This window comes from Capricornis sumatraensis, chromosome 4, assembly GCF_032405125.1.
Source record: "Capricornis sumatraensis isolate serow.1 chromosome 4, serow.2, whole genome shotgun sequence".
NCBI lineage: Eukaryota > Metazoa > Chordata > Mammalia > Artiodactyla > Bovidae > Capricornis > Capricornis sumatraensis.
In genome coordinates, this window is record NC_091072.1 from 54,991,093 (window position 1) to 55,003,504 (window position 12,412).

Here is a 12,412-nt window from a genome sequence, read left to right on the forward strand (position 1 = left end):
CATGATTTTGACAATTCTAGTCACCCCATGCACTGTTATGTGTAATAGCCTTACTGAACGTTTTGTGAATACATAAAGGAGGGGTTTACATTGCAATAATATACATGACTTTAAATGGTATTTTTGTTCTTAAATATTTTGGCAATCTGAAATGTAACCAGTTTTTCTATTGGCTACATTATTTCATGGGCTTCCCAGGTGACTAAGTGGTAAAGAATCTGGCTGCCAATGCAGGAAACACAGGTTCAATCCATGGGTCTGGAAGATGCCCTGGAGAAGGAAACGGCAACTCACTCCAGTATTCTTGCCTAGGTAATCCCATGGACAGAGGAACCTGGTGGGTTACAATCCATGGGGTTGCAAGAGAGTTGGACATGACTTAGGGACAAAACAACAACAATATTATTTCATAGTGTCTCCAGTCTCACCCAGTCCTTTGATCCTTTCTCCTCTTGACTTTTTCCCCTACTTCTCTCCTTTTATTCTTTCTCTCTCAGAATCCTTGAACAACCCAAATCTTATAGAACTTTCCCCAAACTTTTGATCCAGGAGTTTTTTTGTATATTTCACTCTACCAAGGAATTTCATACAGCCAGTCTTTAAAAAAGAATAGTTTTAAGTAGCACTTGATTGTAATCAGCATTGGTGACACTTGTTCATCAATCAATATTGGTGATGGCATTGGTGATATTTTCTTCTTGAAATCCATGTATTCACCCATGCATCCATGTATCCATCTATTAGTTTGTTCACATATTGATTTATTTGTTAAATATTTCTTATGTACCAATGTGTGCCTGACATTATTGGCTTACATGATTTTCTTTTTAATATGTATTTTTTTTCCTATTCTAATTTACCCTAGATTAAATATTGACTTGACAGAGACTCAATTTTTTTTTTTTTTTGGTCATCTGCTATTCTGATACGTAAGTACCATCCCCTTTAAATGTTTATTCACCCTCATGGATTCAAAGCCAAATTGTTTCTCCCTACCTCTTACTCCTTTGTGGCTTAGCTGGTAAAGAATCCACCTGCAATATGGGAGACCTGGGTTTGATCCCTGGGTTGGGAAGATCCCCTGGAAAAGGGAAAGGCTACCCACTCCAGTATTCTGGCCTGGAGAATTCCATGGACTGCACAGTCCATGGTGTTGCAAAGAGCTGGGCACGATTGAGTGACTTTCATTTCACAACTCTTCAAGATTTGAGTAGAATTCCTTAATTGCTTCTTTCTGTTAAAATATGTTCTTTTCTCTTGGTTTTTGGTGGTCTCAGAATTTCTTTTTTTCACCTCTTACTCTAACCTAAGTTTTTCCTCTCAAGACAACTCTATATATTATGCTAACAAGATTTGAAACTAGCGTTTTATTTATTCAGATTCCATCCTCAAGCAAATCAGCACTAACCAGTATATCATTCTCATTTCTTCTTCAGTGTCAATAGTTCAACTTAGTCTCCAGGTGTTATTAATATGAGTGGTCTTAATAGACAATTAATTCTGCTATATAATTACTCCCCTAAGAACTGCTTCTGATAAACTACTTCAAATCAAAGTTGTCATTATGATAGATATTCTCATGAGATGACTTGCCATATAGAGCTTTCAAACTAATGACTCTATAAAACAAATCAACTCACTTTGCCTCCAAATAGAATGTGCCATCATTTTTCTTGTTGAGTTCTCCCCAAGAAAGTGACATTTTCACCCTGAAGTTTTACTGAGATATTTTTCTGAATCTTATGTTTTTGATAATATTTGGTTTAAAAACCATTATAGCTGTGGTCCATAGAATTTTGGATCCCTAATTGTTTACCTATAGATGCACCATGACACACTTAAAATTTTTTTTAGAAAACCTTAGCCTGTTTATAGATAGTTTCTCAGTTCCCTTTCATGAAAATGACATTTTCGTGATTTAATTTAATTTAAAGTTCATCATTCCATATTCTCAGCTTTGTAGTATCACCTAAAATCATATTTACATAACAAATGTTGGGGAATTTTGTTTCAGCTACTGCAGAATCTATCTTTGGTTTAAGCAAGACTGCCAGAGAGAAGTGTACTTAAAACTGAGTAATTAGAACCTCTGAGGAAATAGGTTTACATAAATGTGTTTGATAATTATTCCGCCCATCTACATTGAGAGACAAAAGAAAGAGCCAAGTTAAACATACTATTTCCTATGTAAGGATGTTTTTGATGACATTGCTCATTAAATTATATGGCATTGTTTGTGTGATTTGGTGGAGGTCAGGGAGAGGTGGGAGAGCAATACCTTTGATCTCAATACCAGAGTTTATTGCATGTTTCCTGTTCATTTAATTTGCCTTTATTTATGGTCACAGAGATTTACCATCTTAATTTTTTTCCTTTGTATTATTTTCTGTTGCTTGAGAGCCAAATCATAGCCTACTTCTAGGAAGTGTACAGTGTACATTTGATCTGTTAACTTAATTCTTGGGTTTATTCCGCTTGCTTACTCCTGTTTTTTCTCTGCCTACTATATCATCACATTTTTGGCCAATATTCTTTTGCCTCTTTCTTTTAGCTCTGTTCTTAATTACTCTTTGTTATCACTGTAATTTACATTGTCTTGGATATATGTGGTATCTAACCAGTTTCTATTAAGTGTACCCTTTCCTAATAACTCATTATACAGAGGCTCAGGATTTATTTAAGTTTATACGTTACCAGTTAATCTCTGTCCCTTATTCTCTGCATTCTGCAATAGTCATATAAGTTCGTCTCTCAAAGTTGCAGTGCCTTTCAATAACACCACACTTAATACGACCACCATCCCTCACCCCCCCCCATTTTTTTCTTATGACTTCCTTACAATTTCTTTTCTCTAATCTGGTATGCTTCCCAGCCCAGTGACAGACATCGTGTTGCTACTTAATGTATCTCTCTCCTTATTAATCTACTTGAACATTATTTCTCCCTCATCTCTACTAGTGATCAATTGTTCCTTCAGGTTATACCTCCCAGACCTTCTCTTTCCTTGGAATTTTCCTTTTGGCATTACCTGTATGTGGTAGTTTCTATTGGCTAAATTACTTTTATACACACACACACACACACACACACACACACACACACACACACACACACATATATATATATACCCTAACACTTGGTCACACCACTCAATATGAATGCCTAGTAAATGATACTGATTAAATTCAAGTTAGTGCAAAATTTATCTGGTATGAGAAAATTTTTTTGCACTTTGCAGGCATTTCTATGTTTATATTGATCCATATTATTTTGGTATTAGCAAATGTTACTTTTGTTTGTTTATGCTCAGATCATATATCTGTACCTTATGTTTTGTAGTTTATTAAAAATTAGTAGAGACAAAAATATTCCTAAACTAGGAAAGATTGTGTTGATACTTTGGTAAGTTTTATAGATATTTATAAATATAAAATTTTCAGACATTTGTTTTGCTTAAAAGAGAGTGTATCTGTGCTTGAAGATAAATATATGCAGTCATGACTGAAGAATTAAGGAAACGTGGTCTTCCATATTACCACAGTTAACCAGGTTAATGCTACCATCCTATCATAAGAGTGTAGCAACTTCTAATAACTGATATTCAGAAATTTAGAGAGTAATTATATTTTATACACATTTTCACCTTCTAAGTGAGATATACTAAGTAATCACTAAAAACTGATATGCATTTAAACTGTAACAAATTTTACTTGTATAGATCTGTAGAGCTTCATTTCAACCGTGATAAAAGTATTTCTCTGATAAGAATAATTTATGAATAAAAATATAATTTACGGAATACCTTGGCAGAGAATGTTGATCGCTTCATCACAGTTCAGTCATGTTCAGAAAATCTAAGCAAGCTGCGTGATTATTCCAGGAAGCATGGAATGATGTGTTCAAATGAGTACCATCTGTGAATAGAAAAAGTTTGAGGTTTTTAGTCATTCTTAAAGAATGGAAATCTGATTCTCCATGCTAAAATGAGTGTAATCCTTTTTGTATCTGTAATTCAATAGGGCAGTTGCCTTGAAATAGTCTAGTTCAACACACAGTTCATCAAAAGAGAAGATGCTGGATATAAATGAAGTTTACTGCTAGTTATTTATATGCACATCTCAGGTAGCCTTGTTAAAAAAAAAAACTGTCTATGAAGTTACACTATATATTTGGCCTCAGATTAGATTTATTTCTGGTTCATATTTCTAAAAACATTTGAGTGAAAAATGTGGACAAATTTTGGTAGCACTGTGTTATGAACCATAATTTAGTCAAATATCAATACTTACTGAGTGGCCCATACATGTCAGACTCTGGGTGTCTTGTGCAAGGCCCATCCCTGTGCCTATCATAAGGAAGGCAATTGCAATTATTGTTACCCTTCCTTTAGTTAGGTTAGAATAACTTGTATAGATCTTGTTTCTTTGTCAAGTTAAAGTACTGTCCTATCTAGACCTTTACTTCTCTGCAAAACTTAATTACAGAATGTAGAGCCTGTGGACCAATATTATGTAGAGCCTGTGGACCAATATTAATCTGCTGGATTTTTTTTTTTTTTTACTGTGCCACAGACTTTGCCATTAAAGTCTTCTTTCCTGAAATCTGAGGGGATAAAAAAGTTAGAGAGCCATGTGCATCATCCCTTCTGCTGAAATAGAGGGAAAGGGTAGCCTCTTCTGCATTCTCCAGCTCCTAAATAGAGAATGCATCCTTTATTCCTCCCACCTCTAGTTGCTTAGTAAACCCTCGGCAAAGGAAACAGGAAAGGAGTAGTTGATGATGGACTAGAAAGAAAGGAAATTGCTGATCATACACACTGGATCTTATGGGAGAAAAGCAGTCAATGGTTTTAATGCAAATTAAAAGGCAATACAATAATCATCAAGTATTCCCACTGCACTTAGTGTAAAACTAAAAATCTTGAATCTAGCCTACAAGGCTCAACATTATCTGATTCTGGCCTTCACCTATAACTTTCTGTCTTCCCATTCACCTCCTGGTATACCCAGTAGCCTTTATGTGTTTCCACTGTGCTATGTTTTCTTATTCCAGCATCTTAACATGTTTTTCACCAGGGAGGCTACATCTTATCTGTCAGATCTCCGATTAAATTCTAATTCTTCAGGAACAGTCTGGTGACCGTCTATCTAAATCAAATCTCCTGTGATACCCTCTTATTCATTTGTTCATACTTTCAAAATATTTTTTAAATGCCTATTTTATTCCAAGAATTAGTCTAGACCTTCAGAGACACAATCTAACATGTAGGTTGGCATTTATGTATATATATATAATATATACATAAATTTGGAGTAATTGCTCAATCTTTTTTTATTAATATGAATGCAGAATAAAAACCTTTATAGATCTTTGGTACAAATGTTGGAGTAAAGTAGAAATGAAAATAGAATTAAGCCTGCTTAAGGTGGATTTCCAGTGTCAAACTAGGGTTTATAGGGTGGTAGATATCAGTTTAAAGTAAGAAAGACTACAAACTAATAGAGTGCTCTGGAAACAATGTTTTTAAAAGCCCCTCAAGATTTTGAGTTTGCCTTTGTATGTTTAAGAACAGGTTAGATAAGTAGAGATTGGTCATGTGTTAGTGGAAAGTTGTACTACTTTTCTATTGTAGGTCATGAATTATCACAAACTTAGTAATTTGAAAAACAACACCCACCCATTTATTAGAGAACAGTTCTGTAGGTCAGAGTCTACTGGTGTGCTATGCCTGGATTCTGAGTCTCACGAAGTCTCACAAGGTCAAATCAAGGTTTCATGGGGTGAATTTTTATGTGGGGTGAAGGTTCTCTTCCAACCTACTATGGTTGTGGCAGAATTAAGTTTCTTACAGTTGTGGAACTGAGATCCCCAATTCCTGGCTGGCTTTTGGCCAAGGACTGTCCTTAGTTCCTAGAGAGGTCCTGAATTCTTTGTCAGGTGGTCCCTTCCTTCTTCAAAGCCAGCAGTTGAGAAATATTCATACATTGAATCTAATCTCTCGCTTAAAATACTTCCTCTTTGGTAACAAGCAAAAAAAAAAACCTCTCTGCTTTTATTTTTTTAATATAAATTTATTTATTTTAATTGGAGGTTAAATAGTTTACAATATTGTGTTGGTTTTGCCATACATCAACATGAATCTGCCACAGGTATACACATGTTCCCCATCCTGAACGCCCCTCCCTCCTCCCTCCCCGTACCATCCCTCTGGGTTGTCCCAGTGCACCAGCCCCAAGCAATCCAGTATCATGCGTCAAACTTGGACTGGCGACTTGTTTCATGTATGATATTATACATGTTTCAATGCCATTCTCCCAAATCATCCCACCCTCTCCCTCTCCCACAGAGTCCAAAAGTCTGTTCTACAAATCTGTGTCTCTTTTGCTGTTTCTCATACAGGGTTATTGTTACCATCTTTCTAAATTCCATATATATGCGTTAGTATACTGTATTGGTGTTTTTCTTTCTGGCTTACTTTACTCTCTATGATAGGCTCCAGTTTCATCCACCTCATTAGAACTGATTCAAATGTATTCTTTTTAATGGCCTGAGTAATACTCCATAGTGTATATGTACCACAGCTTTCTTATCCATTCATCTGCTGATGGACATCTAGGTTGTTTCCATGTCCTGGCTATTCTAAACAGTGCTGCGATGAACATTGGGGTACATGTGTCTCTTTCAATTCTGGTTTCCTCAGTGTGTATGCCCAGCAGTGGGATTGCTGGGTTGTATGGCAGTTCTATATCCAGTTTTTAAAGAAATCTCCACACTGTTCTCCATAGTGGCTGTACTAGTTTGCATTCCCACCAACAGTGTAAGAGGGTTCCTTTTCCTCCACATTCTCTCCAGCATTTATTGTTTGTAGACTTTTTGATAGCAGCCATTCTGACTGGCGTGAGATGGTACCTCATTGTGGTTTTGATTAGCATTTCTGTGATAATGAGTAATGCTGAGCATCTTTTCACATGTTTGTTAGCCATTTGTATGTCTTCCTTGGAGAAATGTCTGTTTAGTTCTTTGGCCCATATTTTGATTGGGTCGTTTATTTTTCTGGACTTGAGCTGTAGTAGTTGTTGTATATTTTTGAGATTAATTCTTTGTCAATTGCTTCATTTGCTATTATTTTCTCCCATTCTGAAGGCTGTCTTTTCACCTTGCTTATAGTTTCCTTTGCTGTGCAAAAGCTTTTAAGTTTAATTAGGTCCCATTTGTTTATTTTTGCTTTTATTTCCATTGCTTTGGGAGGTGGATCATAGAGAATCCTGGTGTAATTTATGTCAGAGAGTGTTTTGCCTATGTTTTCCTCTAGGAGTTTTATAGTTTCTGGTCTTACATTTAGATCTTTAACCCATTTTGAGTTTATTTTTGTGTATGGTGTTAGAAAGTGTTCTAGTTTCATTCTTTTACAGGTGGTTGACCAGTTTTCCCAGCACCACTTGTTAAAGAGATTGTCTTTAATCCATTGTATATTCTTGCCTCCTTTGTCAAAGATAAGGTGTCCATAGGTGCGTGGATTTATCTCTGGGCTTTCTATTTTGTTCCATTGATCTATATTTCTGTCTTTGTGCCAGTACCATACTGTCTTTATGACTGTGGCTTTATAGTAGAGCCTGAAGTCAGGCAGGTTGATTCCTCCAGTTCCATTCTTCTTTCTCAAGATTGCTTTGGCTATTCGAGGTTTTTTGTATTTCCATACAAATCTTGAAATTATTTGTTCTAGCTCTGTGAAAAATACTGTTGGTAGCTTGATAGGGATTGCATTGAATCTATAGACTGCTTTGGGTAGTATAGTCATTTTCACTATATTGATTCTTCCAATCCATGCGCATGGTATATTTCTCCATCTGTTAGTGTTCTCTGTGCTTTTAAAGGATTTGTTATAAAATTAGGGCCCTTGGATAATCTCTATTTTAATACATTTTGTTTTAGTCTTTATTTTTAAAGTATTTATCTGCTTATTTGCCTATTCCAGGTCTTAGTTGTGACATGTGGGATCTAGTTTCCTGACCAGGGATTGATCCCAAGTCCTTTGCATTGGGAGAGCAGAGTCCTAGCCACTGGACCACCAGGGAAGTCCCCTCTCCTTATTTTGAAGTAAACCGATTTGGATTCTTAATTATAGCTGCACTTTGGTGTTTTTTTTTTTTTTTTTTTTTTTGCATCAGTGTTTGGTTGACAAACTGGAAAAGGCATAGAAGAAGGAGAAAGTGAAGTCACTCAGTTGCGTCTGACTCTTTGCCACCCACCCCATGGACTGCAGCCTACCAGGCTCCTCCATCCATGGGATTTCCCAGGCAAGAATACTGAAGTGGGCTTCCATTTCTTTTTCCAGGGGATCTTCCCCACTCAGGGATCAAACCTGGGTCTTCTGCATTGCAGGCAGATGCTTTGCTGTCTGAACCACCAGGGAAGCCTGGAAGAAGGCATATGTACTGAAATTCTTAGGGAGATCTGTCTCCATAAATGTCAGATGTAAAAAGACAGGTTGATGGAGATCATCTCTGAGCTGCCATCAAATTCTGATTCTGTGATCTTCTGATTCATCTGCCTGTGCTATGGATTCTACTATCAAAGTAGATCTAAAAATTCACTTCTTTCCTATTGCTACCATCTTATTTCTTCTTTGCTGAACAAATCAAATGGTCTATGAATTTGTCCCTTAACCTATTTGCGAGTATGACTGGATTTGAAAAGATGTACTTCTGAACATCTCATTCTGACAGCTTGATACAGCTTTCTATTGCTTGACAAGCAATCTATAATCTTGTGATGTAGCATGTCCCCAGACTCTCTTTGTTATTGCCAATATGAATTATAAGCCATAGTCAAACTTGATTTGGATCACATTACCCTCCTCTTCTTGAATCTCTGCCTTCATAGTTAGTGAAATCTTCTCTGTTCATATGCAACCTTTCCTCTTAAAATTTTTTCTGAACCCCCAAATTAGTCAGGTTTCTCTGCTTTGTGTTAGATTAGTTTGAAAATGTATCTTATCATAAAGTGGTCTGAATTAAAATTTAGTGGCTGAAGGATTTCAATAAATAATGGAAATTCTACTTTTTAGCCAATTATGAACTTCTTTCTCTGCAAAGGTACATTTTCCTTAAAAATAACTTTTTCTCTAATTGCTCTTATAAATAACTAAACATACAAGAGGGAGTGTGCTGTAAGTAGTCTAGTAAGTGTTCTGTTTGTAAGGCCGCTTTTTTACAGGTTAATGTTTGATTAAATACAGTAAGATGTGACAAAAAATATTAAATATTTGAAAACAGGCTAATTGTATATGATCATAGAGCTTTAAGTAATTTACTATTTGTTTTCTATTGCATTAGACTTTTTATTCTCTTCCAGTTTTGTGTGTGTGTACTCAGTTGCTCAGTCGCGTCCAACTCTGCTATCCCATGGACTCTAGCCTGCCAGGCTCCTCTGTCCATGGGATTTCTGAGGCAAGAATCCTGGAGTTGGTTGCCATATCCTTCTCCAGGAGATCGTCCTGATCCAGAGCTTAAACCCCATGTCTCCTGTGTCTCCTGCATTGGTGGGTGGATTCTTTACTACTGAACCACCTGGGAAACCCCTTTTCAGATTTAGGCAATATTAATATATAATCTATAGGTCTGTAAAACAAATAGAAATAAATATCAGATTTTAGGCTATGCCTATACATGATGATAATATAAACTATTCCAGTTTGTATCTTTTAAATTAAAAAAAACCTTTTTTGACTTTTATTTGCCTCTCTTGACCAAATTGATTTGCTGTTTTAGAGCCATGGAAATAGAGTTGTGATGTACTATTATTGGATGAGACAATTGAATCCAGATTGATTTGGCTATTTATTAAAATTATTAATGTTGATATAGCTGTTTGTGGGATTGACTTGTATCATACAATTAATATTCACATTCAAAAAATTGTCTGTAGATAATGCTGTAAAAATTTAAGAGAACATTCAAATTTTTTAACTCAAGTCCAGACCTCTCTACAGAACTCCAGACTCATGCATACATCTATTATTTGCCCTCTTCTGGGTATCTGATAGGCAATTCAAAGTTAACATGCTCAAAAGAGATCCTTAGTCTTGCTCTGCACCATCTACTTCTTGTACAGTCATCCCTTTCTTGGCGAATAGTGACTTTATCTTTCTTTTTGCACCTGAGGACCTTAGAGCTTTCCTCTACTCCTCCTTCTCTCTTATACCTCATATGTCACATGTCAGCAAATCCTGTCAGCTGTCCTTCAAAATATATTCAGAATCTGAATACTTCATTTCTGCTGCTGCATTTCTGCTGCAGACCATCATGATCTCTTATGCTGACACTGCAATAGCTAACTAATTACTCTGTTTTCACCCTATCTCCCTTGTCCATTCTAAACAAAACAGCTAGAGTGATTCTGTGAAAATATATGTTAGAACTCATAATTACTCCTGTTCAAGTGAGTCACACCAGTGTTCTACACTTGGTCTTATACAATCAAGTCTTCAGTGTTTCTTTTCAGATCTCACCTTGTACTAGCCCACTGGCCTCTTTTTTATTCTTCAAATATTACCAGGCCTGATTCCAACCTAGGAGTGTCATCATGCATTTGCCTCTGCTGGGAATGTTCTTCCTCAAAATATTCACATGGTTAGCTTCCCTACCTTCATCAGGAACTTCATGTCTCCTCGTCAGTGAGGCTTTCTCTCTGACGACTCAGCTTAAAATTTCGCTATCCTTGGGAACTCTTCTTCCCTTTCTTATTTTTTTCCGTAACAGTAATCATCATGCGGGCTTCCCTGGTGACTCAGTGGCAAAGAATCCTCCTGCCAGTGCAGGAGATATGGGTTTGATCTCTGGGTCAGGAAGATCTGGAGAAGGATATGGCAACCCACTCTAGTTTTCCTCCCTGGGAAATCCCATGGGTAGAGGAGCCTGGTGGGCTACAGTCCATGGGTTCGCGAAGAGTCGGATACAACTTAGAGACTGAGCACACACTCATGAAGTCGTCATGCAAAATACTGTTTTGTCGGGCTTCTTTGGTGGGGGTATTTCCTGAAATCTGAATGTGATATGTTTAGGAATGAATGAGTTTTTAATGAATAATTTTCTAACTCATTTATTTTTTAATTTTATCTTTAATGCATACATTAACATAATGTTTTTATGAATAGTGTAATTTTCATACAAATCATTGTTCATTCCTATCTCAGCCTTCTGAGCGAAGGTCCTTGCACTCATGTAAGGACAGGCATGGCTGAAGAAAGTGCTCGTGTCACTGAAGTCATTGTTCTTTTATATTTCCCACTATAATACACTTACATTTCTTGTCTAATAAGTGGCTACTTGAAAACAAAACATAAGCTTGTGTATTTTGACTTCCTAACACCAGTCCCAGAGCCTGACACATAGTATGTGTATAGTAAACCAGTAGATAATGTGAAATCTGATAATGATCCCAAGTAGGACCATGTTATTGTAGATGATACCTTATTCTGTGTGTGTCAATGTCAGTGTGGTTGATGATATTCTAGAAAGAGTTTTAATAATTTTAAATATGTGCAACATAAAATAAAAATTACCCAATTATATAAATTATTAATTCAGTCAATAATGTTTCTTTATTTTATAATCAGCATTTACTGTAAGATGGGCTTATATCTATCTAGTCATTTAAATATAAGGATGCCTTTCTTGGGAATTGAATAGTAAAACTCAGACCATACCTCTGAAAATACATAGCGTTATATAACCATGCAATTTTTCCTTTGTACCAGTGTTTATATAAGGAACTAAAGTAAGTTTTTATAAGCAACTTGTAAGTAAATTTGGGAGCAAAATTAAAATAAAAATATCATAATTGTTTTGTCCCCTAGCCCTTAGAATCATTGCTCTCTGAAGCATCGCCTTAAGTTTCTGCTTATTAAATGTGGGCGTATTAATCTAAGGGCAGTTGTAATAAGAGATCACCACTGCATGCATAGTAAAAAAAAAAAATATTGTAACTCCGGTTTCTTCATCCCATTTACACAGTGTTCATTAATTCTAATTTTTTTCATTTTTTCCCTTTAATTTTTAGTTCCCAGTGTTCCCATGAATATTGCTTTTTCTAATGTTCAGTCAACTAGTGCAACATTGACATGGATGAGACCCGACACTATCTTTGGCTACTTCCAAAACTACAAGATTACCACTCAACTTCGGGCTAAAAGATGCAGAGAATGGGACTCTGAAGAATGTATTGAACATCAAAAAATTCAGTACCTCTATGAAGCTGACCTAACTGAAGAGACAGTGTATGGATTGAAGAAATTTAGATGGTATAGATTCCAAGTGGCTGCCAGCACCAATGCTGGCTATGGCAATGCTTCAAATTGGATATCTACCCAAACCCTGCCTGGTCGTAAGTACTGTCCTCTGTATGTATGTAT

The 12,412-nt window shown here is 36.2% G+C and overlaps 1 protein-coding gene across 1 annotated transcript in view; it reads left to right on the forward strand.

Annotated features, from left to right (window-relative positions):
• Positions 1-12,412, forward strand: part of PTPRQ (protein tyrosine phosphatase receptor type Q) — a 238,186-nt gene that overhangs the window by 110,689 nt on the left and 115,085 nt on the right. The window contains exon 26 of the mRNA XM_068971658.1: positions 12,061-12,384. Coding sequence (XP_068827759.1) covers positions 12,061-12,384 — 324 coding nt within the window. The remainder of the gene's footprint in view (positions 1-12,060; positions 12,385-12,412) is intronic.